Source organism: Cajanus cajan, chromosome 4, assembly GCF_000230855.2.
Source record: "Cajanus cajan strain Asha chromosome 4, NIPB_CcT2T_4, whole genome shotgun sequence".
NCBI classification, from domain to species: Eukaryota; Viridiplantae; Streptophyta; class Magnoliopsida; order Fabales; family Fabaceae; genus Cajanus; species Cajanus cajan.
This window is the reverse complement of record NC_138520.1, coordinates 9,227,667-9,252,404: the sequence shown is the minus strand read 5'-3', so window position 1 is coordinate 9,252,404 and position 24,738 is coordinate 9,227,667. Positions and strand designations below refer to the sequence as shown.

General features: G+C 31.3%; 3 protein-coding genes across 3 annotated transcripts; all 3 read left to right on the top strand.

Moving 5' to 3' along the window:
* Window positions 1–8,202: 8,202 nt before the first annotated feature.
* On the top strand, window positions 8,203–13,083 carry CBR (NADH:cytochrome B5 reductase 1). The gene is made up of 9 exons (XM_020364012.2): window positions 8,203–8,472; window positions 9,863–10,004; window positions 10,212–10,302; window positions 10,415–10,492; window positions 11,384–11,464; window positions 11,562–11,651; window positions 12,243–12,308; window positions 12,489–12,575; window positions 12,691–13,083. Exons 1-9 carry the CDS (start codon window positions 8,364–8,366, stop codon window positions 12,781–12,783), a joined length of 837 nt encoding a protein of 278 aa, XP_020219601.1. The 5' UTR covers window positions 8,203–8,363; the 3' UTR covers window positions 12,784–13,083.
* Window positions 13,084–15,353: 2,270 nt separating this feature from the next.
* Window positions 15,354–18,659, top strand: LOC109802658 (putative arabinosyltransferase ARAD1). Its single transcript, XM_020364075.3, has 2 exons — window positions 15,354–16,568; window positions 17,779–18,659. The coding sequence occupies exons 1-2, from the start codon at window positions 15,591–15,593 to the stop codon at window positions 18,307–18,309; spliced, it is 1,509 nt and encodes a 502-aa protein (XP_020219664.1). The 5' UTR covers window positions 15,354–15,590; the 3' UTR covers window positions 18,310–18,659.
* Window positions 18,660–19,484: 825 nt separating this feature from the next.
* LOC109802057 (S-sulfo-L-cysteine synthase (O-acetyl-L-serine-dependent), chloroplastic) lies at window positions 19,485–24,287 on the top strand. Its single transcript, XM_020363264.3, has 10 exons — window positions 19,485–19,742; window positions 19,827–19,936; window positions 20,947–21,004; window positions 21,087–21,350; window positions 21,490–21,627; window positions 22,192–22,243; window positions 22,343–22,392; window positions 22,787–22,846; window positions 23,418–23,498; window positions 23,712–24,287. The coding sequence occupies exons 1-10, from the start codon at window positions 19,515–19,517 to the stop codon at window positions 23,790–23,792; spliced, it is 1,122 nt and encodes a 373-aa protein (XP_020218853.1). The 5' UTR covers window positions 19,485–19,514; the 3' UTR covers window positions 23,793–24,287.
* Window positions 24,288–24,738: the final 451 nt, after the last annotated feature.

Here is a 24,738-nt window from a genome sequence, read left to right as displayed (position 1 = left end):
TAGAAGAACAAAGTAGAATTTTTAATTCATAACAAGCAATAATGTAATTAAAAAGATAACAATTAGTTCAAAATCTCAATAACATTACTCCTGACCTGAAGGCTTAGTCTCATGGCTTGAGGGCTTATTCTCATAGCATGAAGGCTTATACTCGTGGTTTGAAGGCTTATACTCATGACTTGAAGGCTTAGTCTTATGGTCCAAAGGCTTATACTCATGGCCCAAAGGCTTATACTCATGGTCTGAAGGCTTAGTCTCATGGCTCGAAGACTTATACTCATGGCTCGAAGGCTTTATACTCATGGCACATACCTCATACTTATAACACACATATCATACTCAATCGTTGCACATATTTCATACTCATTCCACATATCTCTTACTTATAATCTATATCTCATACTCAATTGTTACACACATCTCATACCATGTAAATTATCAATCAACCATGTCATCCCATTACACATGTTGTAACATCAACCCATTCACATTCATCATCACACTCTACTTTATGCACCATCATAAATTAACAAATATAGTACAAAGACCTTCATCATGCATGCTTCATATACAAAATTATATACAACACTTTATCTTATAAATTCAACTCATACTTATTGTGAAATTTATTCTACCCAACACATATAGTAATAAAATGAAGAATAAATTATCAAAATTCTAGGTAAAATGGTTCACAAATGAAACCTCCAAATAATCGTCTAATCAAAATTTGAAAATTATAGTTTGCAATTGTAGTTAAATAAAGGAACATGAAGCCCAAATACAATAAAAAAATTATCAAATAACATCCCTCGCCCTGATGTCACACTATCAGAGCAATCTCTTAACTCAACTGTCAGCACCTTGAGTGCCACTCACATTCAGATATTCATCACCTAAAAATAACCACAAAACATATGGTGAGAAAAGAAGACATTCATATACAAATCACAATAAAAAAATCCAACTGATACACCCTCAATTAAATAAATATACACAATTAAATTCGGTCAATTATACTTCATATTATCAATTATAAGTTCATTCAATTTCCATTACTAAATCATGGTTTAAGTATACATCATGTCACACATTTAGCACCATGTCACACACACGCCTATGTCGATGTATCACACACCCAACATCATGTCACGCACATGCTCATGCCAATGCATCACACATCCAACACTATGTCACGCACACACCTGTGTTGATGCATCACACATCCAGCACCATGTCACGTTCACGTCCGTGCCAATGAATCACACATTCAATTACCAATCATTCGCATTCAATCACATTTATATATCACTCATCCAAATATGAACCATTCATACTCAAATATACTTAGCCAAATACATACCATTTATATCTATTCATACAATAATCATTACTAGACATCATACGATTTACAACCATCATCAAAATCCATCAATATAATACCATATTTCACAATCTCACATCAAACTCATTCAATCACATCATAAGTATTATAAAGCATCACTAAGAAATCATAAAGTATCACAAATATGCCCAAAAGGGGTTCCATAACGTCAAAAAAAACGCAAATTGAAGTAGAATACCCGCGCTAGGCACTGTAAATCTTGATAACTTGACTTCTACTCACTATTTTGACCATAACTTGAGTTATAGACATCTTTTTTGAGTGATTTCAACACCATTGGAAATATAACACCAAAGTCTACAACTTTGTGAAGAACACAAAGCCTAAAAATGGCTTTAAGATCACCTCGCATGACTGACAACACAAAACTTAATATTTCACGCACTAGAATGGGGATTGAACTTATAACTCGTATAACTTAATCAATTCTTAATATTTTTACACGATTCTAGAGTCTAAATTGTAGCCTTAAGTGTCTACTTTCTAACCCAGCAAACAAAACTTAATTTGGTTAATCATACAAAAAGATATTACAAAAATACTAAGGGACATCCATAAATAAAATCTATCAATTACTCATTAATTTATATAATTAAGGGTGCTCATCAATCTACAAAATCCTAACTTATAGAGCACATCCCAATGAATTCAATTATCATCTAGATTATTAATTTTACCAAACAAAATGACAAATACTTTCATAAATCAATATAAAACCCGATTGAATCATTAATTTCAAGGTCAAAACAGAAAATGGACAATCTTAGGAATTTTAAGAGTTTCTCCCATTACCCATTCTCTCTTGTAATCCAACAAATATAAAATTTAATTGAATCGTTAATTTCACAAAACAACATACCAATTGAGAAAACCTCAATTCCTCATGAATCCTAACTTACAAACACATTTCAATTAATTCAATATCTCTCTCGAAACATCGATTTTTAACATCAAATACCAGAAATACAATCACCAATACAAGTAGAATTTATCCAAATTACCAAATAGACAAATACAAAATATTATAAAATTACTAAGAATCCTAAGGAACTTTCTCCCTCTACCCATTCTCTTATGTGACTTCGCATACAAAAATCCCTTTTTTCCCCATACCTGATTGCGTAAATCTGACTAATTCTGATGCAATGTGAATCCCTTTTGAGTACTTCTCCTCAGAGCTCTTATTTTTCCTCTCCTCTTCTCTTACACCTTTAGAATACCAAATGAAAACAAAAAATGAGGGTTAATCTGTTAACCTTTTTTAACATTCCCTCGGTCCAGGTCAACCCAACCTACAATTTACTTCTCGACCCACTTCTCTTTTCTCCCAAAATAACTAAGTAAATAAAAGAAAAATATAAAATAAAATACTCTCTCCTTCAATAATAATAATAATAATAATAATAATAATATTTCTAACCCCAAAAAATATAATAATATACTATTATTATTATTTTTGAAAAATAGGATGTTACACTCATCTCATTCGCTTAACACATCATCTTAATTTCATACATACACATCATCATTGTTTCATTCTCATTTCATGCATTATCATCATCTAAGATCTCATCATTAACCAATATTTCAAATGTTGCACACTACATTCTCAACTCAAACATCAACATCTCATCACATTAGGCATTACTATATCATATCACATTATGTATGATTGTCTCTTATCACATATAATTTCTCATGTTATACATAAATATATCATACCATGCACATCATGTAGGAACATCTCACATTGCATACAAACACAAAGCTTCACGCATAATGTCTCACAAACATAGTTTTGTATCTTCATAATAACTCATTCAAAAATATCCCTTTCCCATTATATCTTTTTATTAACCACTGATATAAGTTTCTCTAAATTTTTTCTTCTTATCTTTACAACTCCCAAATTGTTTCTCCTTATCTTTAGCTCTTATGACATCATGGGGTATGATATATGGAGTTATACTTATGATATCAATTTGATCTCAATTTTGTTATAAAGTTGATACAATTATCTAAAACTCTTATGTTGACCTCACAAGTTGATTTTACCATCTATTATTTTAAAAAAAATTTACAAAACTGCAATATTTAAGCTTAACTCTAACAATTTGACATTTTCTCACTAATTTGATCATAACATGAGTTCTAGACCTCCTTTTTGGTTGATTCAAGCTCCATTGAAAATCTAACATCTAAGCCTACAACTCTTTTGACTACCACAAACCTAATTTGGTTATCTGAGGAACCTCGAAATGCTTACAAGTTTTAGATGTTTTGTTTTGTGCACAAAACATGACTCATATTACAACTCACATAGATCATTGTTTCTTAACTTTTTTTAAGTGATTCTTGAGTCTAAACTATAGCTCCAAATGTATAGTTTTTAACCCAATGAACAAAACACTATTTGGTTAATTGCGTAGAGAGAAATTACCTAAATGTTGATATATGTTCATTCTAGCTACAGTGCAAAAATGCGATCGGATAGCTAAACACAAAAAAATATACAATAAGACATAGCATACACATGTAATCTCATTATCACGCTTGGTTCATTCATGACATAATAAACAATAACATATAACACTATAATGCATATGTAATGGATATGAACTACATATTATAATGCATGTGACACTAGTAAAAACATCACACTTGTGCATTGCTGCTAGCAATACACATAAAGTAGTATAGAAGTATATGTCGGATCACATCCTCTACGCGCTCTCACTAGAAGGACAAATTACCAGGTTTTACGAGATAGCTAAGTCGTGCAAGATACATCCTATACATACAAGGGTAGGATTGAAGCTTCCAAATCGAGTTATCCCCAAGGACTAATCCCTAAACTTTTACACAAGGGAGTTTTTCCTAGTGGCATGATCCATTTCATACCCTTAAAACACATTTTTATGTGAATGATGCATGTTAAATAGACTCAATGCAATAACATACACATGATCTTATTTCACATATCACATATTCCTCATATCACCTCATATATCCCATGTACATTCTCAAATACATCAACTAATCATTAGTAAAAATGTAGTATCAAGATCATAAGGGTAAAACAACCATCTAATAGTCCTTGAGCGAGTTGAGCTCCATAGAGCCTTGTAGAGCGAATAACATCCAATTGAGCCACCAACATCTACTTGATTGACCAACATCTAGCTGAGTGAGTTGAGCTCCTTGGAGCTTCTCATTGAGCGACCAACATCCAGTTGAGTAAGTTGAGCCTCCTAGGGCTTCTCATTGAGCGACCCAACACATCTTGTTGAGCGAGAACACAATCTTCCTTCCTAGAAATCACGTTTCCTTAGCGACTTCATGTTATCCACATCCAATTTCATGCATAAATACATATACAATCGATGAAACTACTCTATAACATGCGATTAACATTTTGAATCACTCAATTTACACATATCAATCAATATCTTCACAAACTATCACAAATTCCCTTAAGATTTCCCATGGGAACCCGCATGAACCTCAAACCATACAATTACAATCCAAAACATATAATTGATCATACGTTCAAACAATTTATGTCATTAGGAACGTGTAAGAAGAATAAGAGGCTAAGAAAACACATTTAAGGAAAATCCCTCTTACATAAATATACAACAAAGATAACATTGGTGGCGAATCTCACTACCCAACATACAATCTCACACTTAGAGCAAGGTTTCTCATTGTCCCCTTTACCTAGATAAGCACTAGATAACGGTTGCATGACTTCGAGGTGATTGCCTTCCTATTCTTGTTCTCTAAGCTCTGAAACACATATATGAAAATAAAAGGGTAAAAGGATTTGATCAGAAATCTGTTCTTTGAAAAATCTTAACCTTTCTTTAACTCTATAGTTAAAACACATTAACTATAGTTACAAATTCCCTTTCCTATTAATAAACTATTATAAAATTTAAATAAATCATATAATAAAACACCTTATATTATAATCCAAAATATATCAAATAATTAAATAAATATTAAATAACTCTTATTAATAAAAATCAAAAATCAAAAATCAAAATCATCAATAAAATACTTATGAAAAACAAAAGTGTTACATGTGTTGCACAAAATTGTGTTTTAGTCTTTTTCACATTTTAAACAAGTCACAAGTTTCTTGCATTTCTTGTTTTGTTAGAGGAAAAGTTTGATAACTAATATTAACATAAGTGATAATGGTTCGTATCTTTTAACTATAATATTTAGAGTTTGAATTCTAATCTTAGATAGAAAATAAATTATGTTAGGGAAACAATAACTTTTTAATATGTAAACTTATAATCTTTAACAAAAAATTTAATTATTAGTTTTAATATTTCATATCAATATTACAATTAAAGATAACAATTCTATGACATAAAACGTGCACATATCTAAATATTCTTCACTCTCACACAACTGGATTCCCTTGCCATCAAGTTTCTGGTTTCCAAAGAAGGGGCAAGTACAAAACATTCTATTTTGGGACGTTAGTTTATCAAATTTGGGCAAAGCAGGTTGAAAGCAAAACCACGTGCGTCGCTAACAGAAAACTGAAAAGCGGATTTAAGCGTCTCCAATATTAGGGCCCTAATACTCAAAAGTCAAAACCTGGAAGATAAAACCACGTGCGTGCCAACTTTTCTACCCTCAACTTTATAATGATAATTACTTTTAAGTTTTAAATCACTTTTTCATTCATATTATCAATTTTTAATTTTTAACTTACCATTAGAATATAGAAAAATATAATATATGCAAACAAGTTTTACACGCTAAACTTGATATTTTAGCTCTTTTTTTTTAGAGAATATTTTAACTTTTTAAGACTAAACTTTTGATCTACTTCTTTAAACATTAGTCAACATTATTTTTTAAAATATTTGTTATATTAAGTCATTCAAACATTAAAAAAAAAAGTATAAAAAATAACCTTTATTTGAAACTTCAATGATAATGATAATTCAAAAGAAAGATTATTTTTTTTTATGTTATTTGGTAGACTTATTTAACATCATAATTTTTAATAATTACTTTAAAATGATATCCATGTAATTTTTAATTGATTAATAATTTAAAATAAAATTAAACTCTTAATTATTTTAAAATATGAAATTATACTCTTGAGTCCCATAATTAGATGACACAACAGTCCATTTGCCACACATGCACATACTTAATTTAATTATCAGCTATTATCAAAGTAAAATATTAAATTACTTTTTAAAACAATGTTATTTTATTCTCTACAATTATTCATAGTTAGTTATTTTTATAATTTTAATAATTAAAATATTCATCAGTAATATAAATTAAATGATATTTTATAATTTAATATAAACATAAATATGTTTTTAATTGTTTTTCATCTCGTAAGATTTGAAATTATTATTTTAACTCTTACTATAATATGACAATTTTTAATTACTTATGTATTTAATCGAAGATTATGTGATCATTTTAGATAATATTACAATTTTCTGTGATATTTTATTTGTATGTGTCACTTTTAAATTTTTGTACAAATTTTTAAAATAACTATTGTACAAATTTACTTTTATATATGTGTACATTTATGTAGGTTCGCCTTATTGATGTCGATTTATTGAAATGACCTACATAATCATACCTTGACATTAGTCTTGGCTATGTTGATTGTCAAACATGCAGAGACGATTAATACAATCCTTAAGTACTCAATTACTTAACTAATGAAAAGGATAAACAAGATTAAGAGACTAACTTGTCATCAATAGTTATATTACCTAATTAGTAATTAAGAATAAATACCCCACAGATCCAAACCTATTATGATTAATATAAATAATTATATAAATTTAGATAAAATTACTATTTACTTATTGTTACCCTAGATACTTGAGCTCTTCCTTAAGCGATAAAATATTTTTTACAAATACCTTACCTTTTCTTTTGGAATTGTTAGTCAACTGAGGAGTTCATAGCCTAACGTTAGAGATTTAACATTGTATTCTCAAACAGGTACAAAATTGAATCAATCATCATATTATTTAACAAATTTTATTTGAATCATTTCAAATTAAAAATTATTTGAATCATTTTAATAAATTAATTTGAAAATTGTTTTTCTTTTTTACATATTCCTATTTACAAAAATTATATTAATTCAAAATTATGTAATACTTTTTTATAACTATATTTATTTAATACATCTAATCTACTTAACACATATTTTTAAATATATAAATATGAATCATTTAATTATTTTTTTTTATCTTTGTTGTTTTTCTAAAATTTGACACAAATAAATAAAATAAAATAATATTATATTTCAACAACTAAATAGTTAAAAATTACATTTTGTGCAAACTTATTAATAATATAATATTTGATGTAAGTTACACATATAATTTCATTATTCTAATTTTTTTTATTATATGGATTAAATAATATATTTGTTAGAAATTCATTAAGAACATGTTTAAGGCAATTATGAAAATTAGATTATTTAACAATTATCAAAACAAGATTTTTTTATTTTGATAGATTTGTTAAAAATAATTTTGAGAAATTTAATTTTGTTTAAATATAAAAAAAATCATGTTTAGGTAAAATTGTTAAAAAAAAAAAAAAGAAGTCATAAATTTACAAAGTTTAGCTTTTGTCTAAGCATACAATTTTATTTTATCATTACATACAGTTAAAAAAAGACTAAAATGTTGGAAAATAAATTTTTGAAATATGGTGTGAACAATGAAATTGATTTAGTACCAGATTTGTGAAGCTAAGTAAGAAAGAGATTAGAGAGGTTGGTAGTAGTTGCACCAGATCCCTCACCAATTACCATTCATTCCTTCAATTCAAACCCAAACTCCAATATTTCTCACTCTTCTCACCTACCCCTTTCTCTTATAAATTTCCCTTTTTTATTTTCCACTCTTTCTTCTCGCCTCACACACCCATCATTCAAATCATGGATTTCTTGCAAGCACCAGAGAATCAAATACTCGTGGGTGTGGCCGTGGCTGTTGTAGCCATTGGGGTTGGCGCAGTCTATCTCTATTCTTCGAAGAAGCGCAATGGTTTGACCTTCTTCAACTTCATCTTTTCCCCATTTCAAATTCCATGCTTCTGCTTTGATTTATGCAAAAGGGTCTTCTTTCTCTTAGTTTTGTATGTGAGAGAAGATCCAACATGTTTTGTCGTTTGAGAATTCGATGTAAACGAGGTAGTTATATTTTTTAAAAGATGTTTTTTTTTTGTTCCCTCACATAAAATTTAACATTGATAATGACATGAAGGGCAGTACTTATGTGTTTGATAAGGTCAATAGTGTGCCTAACTTGCCAGCTTCAGTTGCGTAATTCTGCATGGAGAGTGCTCGTTGTATTTGTGTTCCAAGTTCAATTTGGTTTTCATTGGAATCGATCTGATGTGAACTACTCCTTGGCTTGATTTCTGTTCATACACTTTGTTGGCGCATGTTTTTCCCTGCTCTTGAGTCTTGGCTGTTTGTGTTTCTGATTAATTAATATCTCATCCATGCAAATTTGTAGGACTTTGCATCCTGTTTGTCACTTATTCAGGCTGAATTTTGATGAATTTTGGGTTTTTAATCTAATCATTTAGAAATTCTTGGATATTAACATTTTTGAATCATCTGGGAACTCTTCAGCTTCATACTTGTTATTAGATAACCTTGTCTCTGCCTAGTTGTTTAGGTTTATTACATGCTAATTCCGTTTGGTCAGATTTTGCGTTTCATCCTTTGAGTATCTTAGGGGTTGTTCAGCAGAATTATATGGTCAGGAGTCCATCAGACCATAACTATTCACTAATTACTCTGAATGGGTGACCATGCTTACTCTCTCTGTTCTCTATTATAAGCAAAAAAAGAAGCACACAGATTTTTTGTTCGTAAATATAAGTAAATTTCAACTACTTTTGTCTCATTTAATGATACTCTCCCTAAAATATTCATCATTTAATGCATGATTATTCAGTTGCACCACTTCTTTTGACATTTATGATAAGGACAATTTAGAAAAAAATATCATGGAATTAGTAAAATTTAATGTAGATAACGAATTTCCTTAGCATGCATAAAATTAGTTTTTTTTCTTCTTATAATAGAGAATAGTGGTAGCATGTGTTAAGAGTTCACAGTGCTATTTTCCAGCTCATTTATGTGCTACTTCCAGTCGTAATACTAAAAGCACTGTCACTTTCCTCTTCTTCACAAAGTGCATTAGTTTTGCTATAGATTTTCTTATTACATGGAATCTTGTTTACACTAGAGAAAGTGAAAGACCTTGACTACATCTTTGATTATGAAATTAAGTTACGCTGAAGCTTGGTGGCAGCCTGAGATAATGTTGAACTCAGTGCACTCAACCTTCAGTGTTCGTTCATGTTAAATTTGGTTATTGTATCTACTTCAAGTGTTCATTCATGTCTTCCATGTGCTTATAGGTTGCTTGGACCCAGAGGACTTTAAGGAGTTTAAACTTGTTAAGCGTGCACAGCTGAGCCATAATGTTGCAAAGTTCACATTTGCACTCCCAACACCTACATCTGTTCTGGGCCTTCCAATTGGGCAACACATAAGTTGCAGGTTCTGTTGCCTGATCTTTTCTCGTGTCCTTTTTCCTTGTCATTGCACAGTTTGTCTTAAGTCTAGCCGAGAATAGTTACTGCGATCTTTCAATTATATTATAGTGATAACTAATAAATAATAAAATATTACAAGAATTATTTCCATTTTTTAGTTTCTTTATCAATGTTTTGTTGTCACATTGTGAACAAACAATTCTTCAAACAGGGGTAAAGATGCTCAAGGTGAAGAGGTTATCAAACCATATACCCCTACTACTTTGGATTCTGATGTTGGACATTTTGAACTAGTTATTAAGGTATATTCAGAATCCATTGACTTCATCCTTGTGCTTTTTCTAACTTAGTTGCATTATTTTTTTTGTTTACTCCCTTGATTATTTGGTTGTTTCTAAAATATGCATTAATCAGATGTACCCACAAGGAAGGATGTCACACCATTTCCGTGAGATGCGTGTTGGTGACTACCTTGCGGTGAAAGGACCCAAGGTAAATGTTTCTTCTACACATTTGTATAAAAAAATTTCAGTGTATCACATCTTAGTAACATTGATGCTTTATACTTGTTCACATATAAGTCTTGTTCCCAGAGCCTCAGATAGTTCTTTTAGAAATTTCTAGTACCTTCAGTATATTTGAAGTTGTTTTAAATTTTTTAATTATTATTGAAAATAGGAAATCAAAACAGAGAACATCTTGTCAAAGCAAACAAGCTGTTATTTTCTTGCATATTCTCAACAATATTATCCTGCTAGATTGTTAGACAATATTTTGGGACTTTCCATTTTGAGAAAGCTTATGAGTAATTTTAGAAGCCATTGCTCTTTGTTCGGTATATCCTGGTAGTTGGACTGTTCACCCGCTCCTTTTTTTTTTTTTTTTTTTAAACTGTTTAATTTGTTATTTGATCTTTTTTTTAATTACTCAAATTAATTGAAAATAAAGTGGTAAATTTAAAAGTGATAAATATATATATTTTTTCTTATCTTAAGCTGAATTTCTAGCATTATTTTAAATTTTGTGCAGTAAAATATTATAATGTTAATTTTTCTTTTTGGTTGTAAACCTGCAATGAATATTTGCTAGTGACAATGTTCCAGCATTGTCTCTAATTTTCATGTCGATCCATTTGATTTTGTAGGCTCTGCATAGATACTTATGTCCAGTTGGCCTAGCTTTCCTTCTTTGACTTTGCAATGAACCTTTTTTATCTTTATCATTTTTCCTTTTATAAAAGGCATTTTTTTCATTTCCCTCTTTTTTTGTCATTGTGAAACACAGTATGTTATATGCATTTCTGAATTCATAATGTTTTATACCAAGTAAAAGACTTGTTATTTAGATAGTTGGGCTTTAAAACATAAATGCTTCCATTTCTAGGGACGTTTCAAGTACCAACCTGGCGAGGTTAGAGCATTTGGGATGCTTGCTGGAGGGTCTGGAATCACCCCAATGTTCCAAGTATATCATTAAGGACATGCTGTTCTTTTCATCATTAAGAGGAAATTTTTTTCATGGAATTCTGTGTTACTAATTTGCTTGCTTCTTGTTGCTGAAGGTTGCTAGAGCTATATTAGAAAACCCTAATGACAGGACCAAGGTACATCTTATCTATGCCAATGTTATGTATGAGGACATTCTTTTGAAGGTAATTAATATTCTTCATAATTTCTTGATTCGCATTAATCCATTACTTCATGCTGGCTATAAGTTCTATGACTCTTGATTTGCTTTAATCCATTAAGATGCAATTTTTTATCATTAAATGGCAAACCCAGAAATGACAGTATGTGATAGCTGTCCCAAAATGTCCCCAAGGTCATTTTGCTCAAGTTAGAAGTCGTTCTTAGGAGTCATAAATATTAAATAGGATATGGAAATATATATAATTTGGGGTAAATTTATGTGTCCATTTGGAAAAAGTTAGATTATGTCTCTACCCCTTACATACTTGCCTCTGTGGGAGAGCTTACAAACTGTTCTAGCAATTTGTATCTTGCTGCAAGAAAAATATTTGTTTCTTTGGTTTGAGGTACAAATCTATTCTTAAGAATTCTATAAAGTAAAAGAATTGAAGAACTGTTTTCCTGCAGAGGCGATAATTACTTTCCTCAACCTTGGTTCATTTCCTATGTCAATGCTATCATAGAATAGGCTTGTATCACAAATTCCTCTCACTGGCCAATGCCTGCATTTTGAAACTTGTCATTGATGAAAATCCACTTATTTGTGTGTACAGGAAGAAATTGATGGTCTTGCTTCTAACTATCCAGATCGATTCAAAGTATACTATGTGCTGAATCAGGTTAGTTTCCATGGCATGTGGAACCATAATTTTCTTCTTGTCTACTACATTTGTTGCTTCTGCTGCTTCTGCTTTGTTTCTATATTTTCATTCTTCTGTAATCCCAAACTATAATTCTTGTAAGCTATAATTATGACCATTTGTTTTGATGTTATTCCCTTGAATTAAATAACTCTCCAGCCTCCTGAGGTATGGAATGGTGGTGTTGGATTCGTGTCAAAGGAGATGATTCAAACCCATTGCCCTGCTCCAGCACATGATATTAAGGTAATTGTTTCATTATTTCACTTCATACTCCAAAGTGAAGTTATCATGTTTTGTTTTTCTAATCATAGTGTAAAATGAAGATAAATGATTAGACGCATTTCTTGCGGATTTTCAGATTTTGAGATGTGGTCCACCACCTATGAACAAGGCCATGGCTGCTCACCTTGAAGCCATTGGATATGCTCCTGAGATGCAGTTCCAGTTCTGATTCTCTTCATTGTGGTGCTTCACATTACATGCATTTCTTGTCCCTGGCCATTGAGAAACATATAGCAACTTTTTGTTTCTTTTTTCCTGAATATGAATCTGTGAAGCATTGGACCTCAGTGCATTCAAGCCTGAAATAATTGCTTCCCATATGAGAATGAGATTGATGCATTGACCATCTGCTAGAATTGCAAATTGTGAATTAGACTTGTTAGTATTGACTAAAATTGTCATCACACTGGCTTTATTTTTCGAACGAATTTAAATTAAAGCAGATACAAAGGTCTTGAGTTAAAAATAATCTTCAATTTTTTAGATAGGGATTTTCAAGTTCAAATCATTTATTATGGGTATGTTTGATTACACGATTGAATTCTGTAACTTGGTTAGTTTATCTTGAATATAACACTTACATGTTTGACAATTTTTTTCCCCCTTTTATGTTGAGTGTGAAATGCAAGTACATTTCAGTTGAATCAAAAGCAAGAAGACTGATGCTTTTTTGAAAATTGGTTTGAAAAGTTAGGTTCAAATTAACTTTCTAGCTATAATTCAAACATACACTATACCATATCATGGAAATTATCACATCAAGATTATTAGCTGCATGACAACTTATGTGATTAGAGAAATAAATATAAAGTTGTTAAAAATGAGGTATTTTTTGGTACTTTCAAATTGATGAGAAAGTCCTTCTTTTGGTTTCTATTTCATCTCATTAGGTTGGATTTATCTTAGGATTATCCTATTATTATACTTTTATTGGGTTAATTTTTTTACAACAAAACGTAGCCATAAACCTAGTTAGGATATGGTTTTTCCAGGGCTAAACAGTCATGAAATTCATTATAAATTTTTTCCGTGTCTTTTGTTGGTTAAACTAGCATTTTGAAACTATGTTGTACAATTGAATTGATAATTGATCAAAGATTGGTAGCGTTTCATTTTTTTAAAATAAAAATTTCGATTTAGGGTATGTTAATAAGGAAGTTTAAGTGCAATTTAAAATTCTTTGTATTAAAATATTTTGCTTGGATAGTGAATATAAAAAGTACTTAGAATTCTAAAATCTGTTAGAGAGTTTTGATTACTTAAAATCATAGATTTTTAAATTTCACAAAAAAAAGTAAATACTTAGAAATGCTCTGTGCTTATATAAATTACATCTTTATTAAAACATGTTTGAGAGGGAAGATCTCAGTATATATGTTTAGTTAGGTTTCTCGACAATTATTAATTAACAAAACTAATAAATATATTGTATTAATAATATAATTATTAAAATAAATAAAATAATACATCTCTATTGTAGACTCAGATTTCAACACACTGTTGTAGTTGTATAAAATATGTGTTTGTGTGTATAAAAAAAAAATATATCGGTATGGAAAAATATGATAGAAAAGAGATTAGTTTCAGTACATACTAAGAAGATATCCTAGAGAATAAATAAAAAACAAAGAGAATTGTCTCCCTTTTTCATCTCTTGTTTTTCATTCCTTTCTCTTTGCTGTCTATTTGGCTCTCCTCCATCCTTATTCTTTTCTCTCTATTCAAGTACAAAAATTTAGAGATGATGAAGGAGTTTGTTTATTTATCAAAATAAAAAAAATGAAAAAATGATTAGCTTATGCAAAAACAAATTTAAAAATAAATGAATTTGATAACTTTATTTAAAAAAGAAAAAAAAATTCAATTAAAACAATTGAGATTATTTGAATTTTAAATTTTAGAATTCTCAAATACTCCATCAAACACGCACTTAGTGATTTGCACGTTTGCATTAAATTGGATGAGTTGGGAATTCATTTTTTTAAAAGGATAAAGTCAAACAACTTAAAATAATTTTAGAAAACTGATGTTATATCTTCATGCAAACGTTTTATAAATCTTTATACTATCTTATAAACATAGTATTAAATGAATAAATAAACACATTTAGTATTTTAAAATATAAAAACACTTAAAACTTAACATATGAGAGAAGTAGAAAGACTAATAAGATGTTATATAAAGATTTTCAATTTTCTTTATTTAAATTCAGAATCGAGATTGTTAACAGAACTATAAGATAAAGAATAATTTACTGCCATTTTTAAAGAATTTAACAAATATACTTTTTTTTTCTACATTGTCATTTTTCAATCCATCAAAAAATTTATTTTATTATGAATTTTTAGGTAATTAATTTTGGTGTAAAAAAGTAATTAATTTAAAACTTAACAAATTTACTATATAACTTTTTAAGTAATTTATAGTGATTTAAATTTTTTATGTCACTTTATTATCCATCACCTAATTATTTTAAAAATTAAGAAATTTATCATAACATTGCGATGTTTATCTTGAACATGTCGACTGTACCTCAAACAAGATTGTATTAGATAATGGATAATTGTTGTGGGAAAAAAAATTGTTATTAAATGATAAATCAACAAATTCGTTATACTCCATAATGAATATGATTAGATGTCAACTAATGGTGCTATGTATTCATTGTCGAATCACAAAATGTCTCATTAATTGATGCAAAGTTTAGATTGATTTATTTGTATGAAATAGACCAGAAAAAGGTGGAGACCCCTAAGCCGAGTAGAACGCTTCCACAGTTAGACCCTATTCCTACGCTTATATCATGTCACTTGCACACAAAAACACAATAAACAAAGAATTCAAAATCCATACAAAGTCTTCTCTTCTGTCACCAATCGCTAAAATTCATGGACCCTCACATTTTTCTAATGTGATTGTGTCTGTTCCATACGACAAAGTTCACGTTAATCGGTTCCATGTAATGTTGTTGTTACAATGGGAGAGAGAACTGCGTCTGGCTTTGCCATCAAGAAATCCTTGTGTTTTTTCTTCACATTGACCACGTTGTTGTTCATGTTGTCATGGGTGTTTGTTCTTCGTTCCACGCGCTCCGAGGCTACACTTGGTTCCACTACCAACTCAAATCTATTCACTTCCTTTAATGACTCAGATTCTGATCAAGTGCAACAACAAAAGAACGTGGAAGTTGAATCCTCCTTTGGCAATAGAGCAATACTCGTGGACAATGTTGAAGCACCAACAACACTTGTTGAGAAACAACAACATGTGCATGGAGAAGAAGGTGTGACATGCAAACCACGTCACCATGCCGTTTTGAGAGTTTTCATGTATGATTTGCCTCCTGAGTTCCATTTTGGACTATTGGATTGGAAGCCTGAGGGGGGTGTTAACAGTGTTTGGCCTGATATCAAAGCTAAAGCACCCCATTACCCTGGAGGGTTGAATTTGCAACATAGTATAGAGTATTGGCTTACTTTGGATCTTCTTGCTTCAGAAGCTGAAGCATCATCATCATCATCATCTAATGCTAACAGTGTGATGAGAGTTGGAAACTCTAGTGAAGCTGATGTGATATTTGTGCCATTCTTTTCTTCTCTTTGTTACAACCGGTTCTCCAAAACTGGCCCACGTGAAAAGAGGAGCAGGAACAAGGTGCTGCAAGAGAAGTTGGTGAAGTATGTGACATCGCAAGAGGAGTGGAAGAGGTCAGGGGGGAAGGACCATGTGATCTTGGCTCACCATCCAAATAGTATGTTGGATGCTAGAATGAAGTTATGGCCTGGTACTTTCATACTCTCGGATTTTGGGAGGTACCCTCCCAACATAGCCAATGTTGAGAAAGATGTGATTGCACCTTACAAACATGTAGTTGGATCCTATGATGATGATCAATCCAGCTTTGATAGCCGTCCAACGTTGTTGTACTTCCAAGGCGCAATATACAGAAAAGATGTATGTTTATCTCACTCTTTAGTGTGTTATTTTTCTTTTTTTGAATTTGAATCTTTCGCTTTTGTCTTTACATCGTACTCTTGCGTAACTAAGTTTGACACCTTAAGACGGAGCTCCTACATTAATTGATTCAATAACAATATCCGGGCAACTAATTCTTTGGAAAAATGTTGTTTTGGTCATCTTTGTTACATAATTAATTGTACACAACTATTTGATGTATGCACCCTTAATGATAAAAAAATTAAGAGGCTAGAGTTGTGGTTTATTGATAAAACCAGAAATTCAAGTAGTATGTTTTGTAATTCACCTTCATGCTGTGTACGTGGGATTTTATTCCAAAAATGAAATAAATAATGTTGTTAACTCGGAGTTATCAGGAAGTATTGTTTCTCTCCTAACTTTATTCTTTAGGAATTTCTGTTCTCAAATGCTTCTCAGGTTGTATCACATACTCTATCATAGTTGTAAAGGAAAATAATGGAACGAGTTCATGTTTGCAGCTTATGCTGAAGATGAAGACCATATTAATTTCTTCTTTTGAAATATCAAACCTATTGTTGTTGAGTCATCATATGCCTAATAATGTTTAGTCGTTTATTTAGTGAACATTCCAAGAAAAATATTGAAATTATTTTGCTTTTGTTCACTTAATTAAGCTGAGATTCAGTTTTTCCAAATGGCTTCCTTGTTCTGCAAAATTAAACAATTTGTGGATTCAGTTGCTGTCAGCTCATGCTAAATCTACACCGTGCTTCTAGTTGTAGCTAAATTTGCAAATATTTGTAGTTGGCACCAGCACAGTGGAAAAAGTTTGATATTTTGCAGTTTAGATTATAGTCATGTAATTCTTTTTCGTTTAGAATTCCTATAACCAAATGTTATGTTTTTGGTCCTTCCATTCTAGAAAAGCTTATTTCGCTTCATCAGGTGTTCTTACGTGAAAATGTCATGTTACAAAAAATGTTCACATGATATCAGATAGAGTCATGTAAGCATTTTTGATAATTGGACAACATGGAGATCATTAACAATTACTTTTTACATGAGTTAAAAGTGAAAATTGATATATTTGCAGAGAAAATATATTGAAGTCTATATTGCAAATCCAAGTTTCATTTCCTTAGCTTTTGAAATATTCCATGTAATTTACTTTTTGATAAGAAAAGCAGTGTTACTCGACTTGACTTTTTTCCCTCTCAATACTCAGGGAGGCCATGTTCGGCATGAGCTATACTACCTTCTAAAAAATGAAAAAGATGTACATTTTTCATTTGGAAGTGTTCAAAAGGGTGGAGTCAGAAAGGCCACAGAAGGCATGCGTTCTTCCAAGTTCTGCCTCAACATAGCTGGTGACACCCCATCATCAAATCGCTTGTTTGATGCTATTGCCAGCCACTGTGTACCCGTCATCATCAGTGATGAAATTGAGCTTCCATATGAGGATGTCCTTGACTACTCTCAGTTTTGCATATTTGTGCGTACGAGGGATGCTCTCAAGAAGAGGTTCCTGATAAACTTCATTAGGAGCATTGGTAAGGAAGAGTGGACCAGAATGTGGAACAGGTTGAAAGAGGTTGAGAGTTTCTTTGAGTTTCAGTTCCCATCTCAAGAGGGTGATGCTGTCCACATGATTTGGCAGGCTGTTGCACGCAAGGTTCCTTTCATGAAGCTGAAAACTAACAGGTCTAGAAGGTTTTTTAGGTCTCTTTATGGGCGTGCACCACCTGATTTTTCTTGAAAGAAAAATAAGTACTTGTTTGGAGTAAGTTGTGCACCAAAGAGCCATAGGATGTTGTGGCAAATGACTTTAGGTTTCACCTTTAGAAACGTTAGAAGTTAGAACACTTCATAGATATAAATGTATGTAGTGGTTTTGATGCTGACAATGTAACGTTTATACATGAAGAAGATTCATTATATATTAAAGGAAAGTGGAAAGAGGATTTAGGCAATTTGGTTCCACTTGTGTTGTGGTTGGACTTGAGTGTACTGTATACATTGAAAGTGTCTTTGTTTTCCATTTAATCAACCTTTTTCTCTGGGCCTGTTTTGAAAGTGATACAACATTTAATTATCACTTTTCTTTTATCATTCTCTTCATAATTACCACATTTCAACATTATACTGTTGTTCATATCTATAATAACCAAAATGTTAGCAATATGCATATGAACTTTGAAAACTTATGTATAGGACAACAAATAAGCATCTCTACCGATAAAAAATGATAGTTCCCATTGCTTTTTTCAGGGATACACATTTTTTTTCCATATATAAATGCTTAATGAAAATGATGAATTACGTACGAATCTTATTTAGGTGATGACCCAATTTGAGAATGTTGGCTAATAGAGAAAAGACAAAAAAAAAAATTACTCCTTTCTATTTTTTTATATAGTCATTTATGATTTTGAACTAAGACTTAAAGAAATGATTGATATTTTAGTTTTTAAAAATATTTATTACTTATTTTTCTCTTATACTTTTTATTTATTTATTTTTTTTTGCATTCAAATCTTGAGAATGTTAATTTGTGTATATTTATTATTATTATGTACTTTTGAGAAGTTTATGAATTAATGCATTGATTATTAGAATACACATGTAAATTATAACTTATTCTATTTAATCACACTTGTCCATGAATTAATGTATTAATTATTAGAATACACATGTGAACGATAAGTAATCTACTCTATTTAATCACATAAGTAGTTGAAAAAAAAAAAAGAGTAGATATTAAAAATAAATAAATATATTGTTCAGTAAATATATAATAATTATCAAGAATAAAAATAGAAAAAAAATATTAATTTTAGTAAAATAACAATAAAAGATAAAATGAATATGAAAAAAGAAATGGTTCCGAGATAAATTGGCACACGTGCCGATAGAGAATAAATTGTAAAACCCATCTAAAATCTTAAAACGGCGAGTGTAAGAATGAGAATGGCGATATCTTGTTCTTTTTCTTCAACAACAACATCGTGTTGGTGTTGGTGTTTTTCCCCAACACCGCTTCTTCCCTTCAAACGGCACCGTATTGTTAGCCTGAAACCCTATACTCGGTCTGAGCACAGGCTCGCCGCCGCCACCAGAGAGTCTACTCCGTTACTCTACTCCGGCAGGCAAGGGTTCGATACCGTCAACATTGCCGAAGATGTTACCCAGGTGCTTACTTCCCTTCACAATCTTTTCTCATTTCTAGTCTAATGTGTGAATTCCATTTTTGAACCATTTTGCGAATTCTTGCAGTTGATTGGAAATACGCCAATGGTGTACCTCAACAAAGTTACTGAAGGTTGTGTTGCTAACGTTGCTGCCAAACTTGAGTCTATGCAACCTTGCCGAAGCGTCAAGGACAGGTAACACTACTTAGCTTACATATTCGATTCTTTACTGTTGTCTGTAATTTATTAGGACTTGTTAAATTATGAATGCGACTCCTAAAACGTGGAGTCAGACCTACATTATTTACATAATTTCGTCTCTTGATGATTTTTTTTAAATAATAAGAGAGCATGTTAAAAAAGAATAGAGTGAAAATGTATGATCCTAGAAGAGGTTAATGAATTATTTATTTATTTATTAATTATTATTATTATTATTATTATTCTTTCAACTACTACTATTATTAGGAAAATGCTGAAAGGTACATAACAGTTTTTGTAAACGCATCAAAGTGATTAGAGATTGAATCCTGACTCTTACAAATGCAAAAAGCTTAAGTTAGGAGGGGATGTTCACCTAGTTGGTGCTTGTCAAACCCTCAAGAGAGATTGTTCCGTATTTGACGGGGAATACTCCTTGGTAATGAATAAAAAAAAAATGCACCAAAGTAAAATTTTCTCTCTCATCATGCATATACTCATCTCTCTCATGATTGATTTAGAAATATGTATTTTTTTTGGGTAACCATGTTATTAGTGTGAAGTATTCACCGACTTTGACAATGATTAATTTCTGTTAGAGGATCTGACTGATCACCTTTAATGAGATTTCTATTATAGGATAATATCCTGTAATAGTTTTTCCTCCGAACCTTGTTTTTTTTCTATTCACAAGAGTCGAACTCAAGAATATACTGAAAGGGGCTAAGCCCATACCACTGAGACTAATGATTTGTTGATTTTAGAAAGTTGTTTGTAACACTGAATATTATACTAAATGACATTATTGTCATTATTGTTATTATTTGTTTTGACATGCTTTAGTTTTATTAAGGATTGGTATTTTGATATTTTAGACAGCCATACTAACAAGTCACTAGTATGGCTGATTTTGTTTGAGGATTTTCCACATTCCATGTTTCGTACTTGCAACACACACACAGATATATCATGTGTTAAACGTATGTTGTTGTTCTAAATGGCAGAATTGGGTATAGTATGTTATCTGATGCTGAAGAGATTGGAGCAATTTCTCCAGGGAAGGTACTATATGAATATTCTGCCTATAGATCAATGCAATCTTTGCTTGGATTTTCTTTACATTCCTGACCCTGTATTGGTGCAGACCATTTTGGTTGAACCAACGACTGGAAACACAGGACTTGGCATTGCTTTTGTTGCAGCAACGAAGGGGTACAAACTTATAGTCACAATGCCTGCTTCCGTTAATGTTGAGAGGAGAATCCTTTTACGTGCTTTTGGTGCAGAAGTTGTTTTGACTGATGCTGAGAAGGGGCTAAAAGGGGCAGTTGACAAAGCTGAAGAAATTGTTCGCACCACACCCAATGCTTACATGTTTAGACAGTTTGATAACATGACTAACACAAAGGTTAAGTCTTAATGCATCTCCTATAAGACCTTCACCTTATCAATCATTCTGTTTTGAATTATTTAGTGCATCAGTAAATATAGAAATTACTATATAAATTAAGTTACACTTTATTAAGATTTATATGCACAAATTACAGATCCACTTCGAAACTACAGGGCCAGAGATATGGGAGGATACCATGGGCAATGTTGATGTATTGGTTGCTGGGATTGGAACTGGTGGCACTGTTACCGGCACTGGGCGTTATCTGAAAATGATGAATAAAAATATAAAGGTTTGATTATTTGTTTGATATGCATTTAGTTGTTCTTTCAAATTGAATGAGATACTTATTGGTCCTATGGCTCTAACTTTCACTGCTAAGTATTAAATGAGATACATATCAGTTCCTGAACTCAAATTCCATAACTTGTATTCTTTAGTATTAAAAGAAGTTACATGTAATTGTTGTTGAATTGAATCAGTATGCTGACAGCTTGTGCATTATATTTACCATATTCTAAATCTTTATAGACTTGGTTCTGTGTTCCTCTGTTGGAGAGCGAGAGGGAGAAGGAGAGGAACAGAGAGTAAATAAAGTAAGGAAAAAGGATCCAGAAGGAACACATCAAATTTTAGTTTTTGCCTATTCTAGCATACATTTGATTAAACCATAATTGTATTCAACAATTTCAAGTAACACTTAAATTGTGTTACATGCCTGGGTGTATTAGGCATATGATAGACAATTATCGGTGAATGCTTTGTATGCTTCTTACATTTGAAGTGAAATTGATGCTTTATTTGTTCTACATTCTTTATTAACTTGCTAAAGTGTTCCATATTACGTATTGCGTAGGTGGTTGGAGTGGAACCTGCAGACAGAAGTGTGGTTTCGGGTGACAGTCCTGGTATGAATTTTTTACTTAGTTCATATCATTAGTCTCAAGGTCAATCCACTTAAAACAGATTTTCTTGTCAGCTGTTGACTGTAATGGAGTTTGTTGTAGGTTTCATGCCAAGCATTTTGGATATCAATCTGCTTGATGAGGTTATCAAGGTAAACAAAAATTATTCCTCCCCTGTTGTATGCTGTCCTCTTTATTTCTGGTCAGAATAACCTGCTTGAGGTTATTCTCTTTGGCTTTGGTATTTCTATACTAAAGGACAAGCTTTATGCTTGGAGCATTTTCAGCACTAGGACACATTAAAAGAGCTAAGAACCAGGTGTTTATTATTGGAGACGTTCTTATCATAAATTTAGGTGATAAAGAGAGCAGTTTTGGAGTCTTATACACATGATTTAATTCTTTTATCTCAAGTGTCATCCACTAAACTCTTCTTAGTTATTGCTTTAGTGCCTTTCTGTTTCTAATTATGCCGTGCTGTTATATTCTTAATTTGCATAATTAGATTATTTGAATAATTAATTAACTTGACACATGAAAATACAGGTTACAAATGTTGAGGCCGTCGAAATGGCAAGGAGATTAGCATTGGAAGAAGGTTTGTTGGTAAGTTAAGATATCAAGTAAACCCTCATTCTAATCCATGATATTGTAACTGTTGGTCACTTTAGTCCTTGACTCGACAAATTTCCTGCTTTAGTCCTACAAAATGTCATTCAGTTTAGGCCTTTTTCACTTTATTTTCCACAGTCACAGTCCGTTTGTACTAAAAAGGACTAGATGAAAATTTTGCGAAATTAGGGACTAAAATAACTAATGCTTACATTTTCAAATACTAGAATGAGGGGTTTACAAGTAAAATTTGTTTGAATATATAATTTTCTTTTATGTTTCATATTTTAATGTCAATTGTCAGCAATGTTTTGCAATATTTTGTTGGCATTATGAATGTCTCTGTTTGCATGAAAACTGAAGTATGCGATCTGCATATAGCTTGCTATAGAATTTTTAGTGTGTATATGCTAGATGCAAAATTAAATTTTAGTTATTGGCTTGACATTCTTCATCTTTAGTTTTGTATGTTGCTTAATATTGCAATGTTACTGTAACTACAGTGTATTTTGGTTTATACTTTTTAGAATAGGTTAGATCATAACTAATTCAAATTGCTGTCTAGGTTGGGATTTCTTCAGGAGCTGCAGCAGCAGCTGCCATAAGTTTAGCAAGACGGCCTGAGAATTCTGGAAAACTTATTGTGGTGAGTTTATTTCTCAAATATTCAAATAGGTGTTGAAAATTGAAATTGATAGAATAGAATGAAGCTCGGTGAATTTTTTCTCGCAACTAATTGGTAAACAGAATCATATAATTAGATGTCCTCTTTTACTACTTTTCATGGCAAATTATTCTATCGTTAGTAAAGCTTCCTGATATTTTTTCTTCCTCTGCCTCTTACTTTGCACATTTGAAGGTTATTTTTCCGAGTTTTGGTGAGAGATATATTTCTACTGCTCTCTTCCATTCTATCTATGAAGAGGTTCAGAAAATGTAAAATTAAGATTCTACCTTCATGAGGACAATTTCCTATTGGAGAGTGAAGCTGCTATCATGGCACTACCATTCAAAGAAGTAGCTTCCTTATGCTATGTATAGGTATATCCTTACACGGTTCTTGGATAGAATCAATCTTAAAAGATAAACTGGTCTTCTGTATATTTTTAAATTTTTTGATGTCATGCATCAGATGCATCATTTGGACAAGGCACAGTTCTTGAAGCTGTCACACAGGAAGCAGAAAAGGGGGATTGAAACGATGTAAAAAAAATTTTAAATGTAGTGGTAATCTAACATGATCTATTCTTTTCATTATTCCTACTTTCCCTAGGCATCAATGATGAGTAGTATTCCAATGTTTTACAGGATTATTAACATTCTTTCCCCTATTTACTATTATCAAACTATGTGTCATTATCATATATATACATGTAATGTATATATAGATACATGTGGAAGCAGCAAGGACTAACATGGTTGAGATTGTTTATTAGTGCGCTATACCATTATTTATTCAGCCGAATTATTGCTTGCGTACCGATTCAACATTGTTTCTTCAAATGACGCAGAACTATATTTCATCTAGAGTGATAATTTAATTTTAGTTTTAAAGGAAAATATATTACAAATCAGTTTCAAAAGGGTTGGTTGTACTAATTTTCATCTTGAGAAGTTGCGTCTAGCATGCACCAGGTAAATCACTTGTATTTGTATATAATGTATTAACAAGCATTTGAATGCTGTAAAAAAAAAGCATTTGAAAAAAAAAAAAAAAACGCGACAGCCAATAAAAGATATTAATGTTGATTGGTGTTCCACGGAGTAAGTTGTAAGTAGTTCATGGCTTTTATGCCATAAACTGTCATTGCAAAGAAGAGGATATCAGATTTTCTGTTGTTTCTCAATATACCTGATTTTGCAAGTTACATGTACTGGTGAATTGG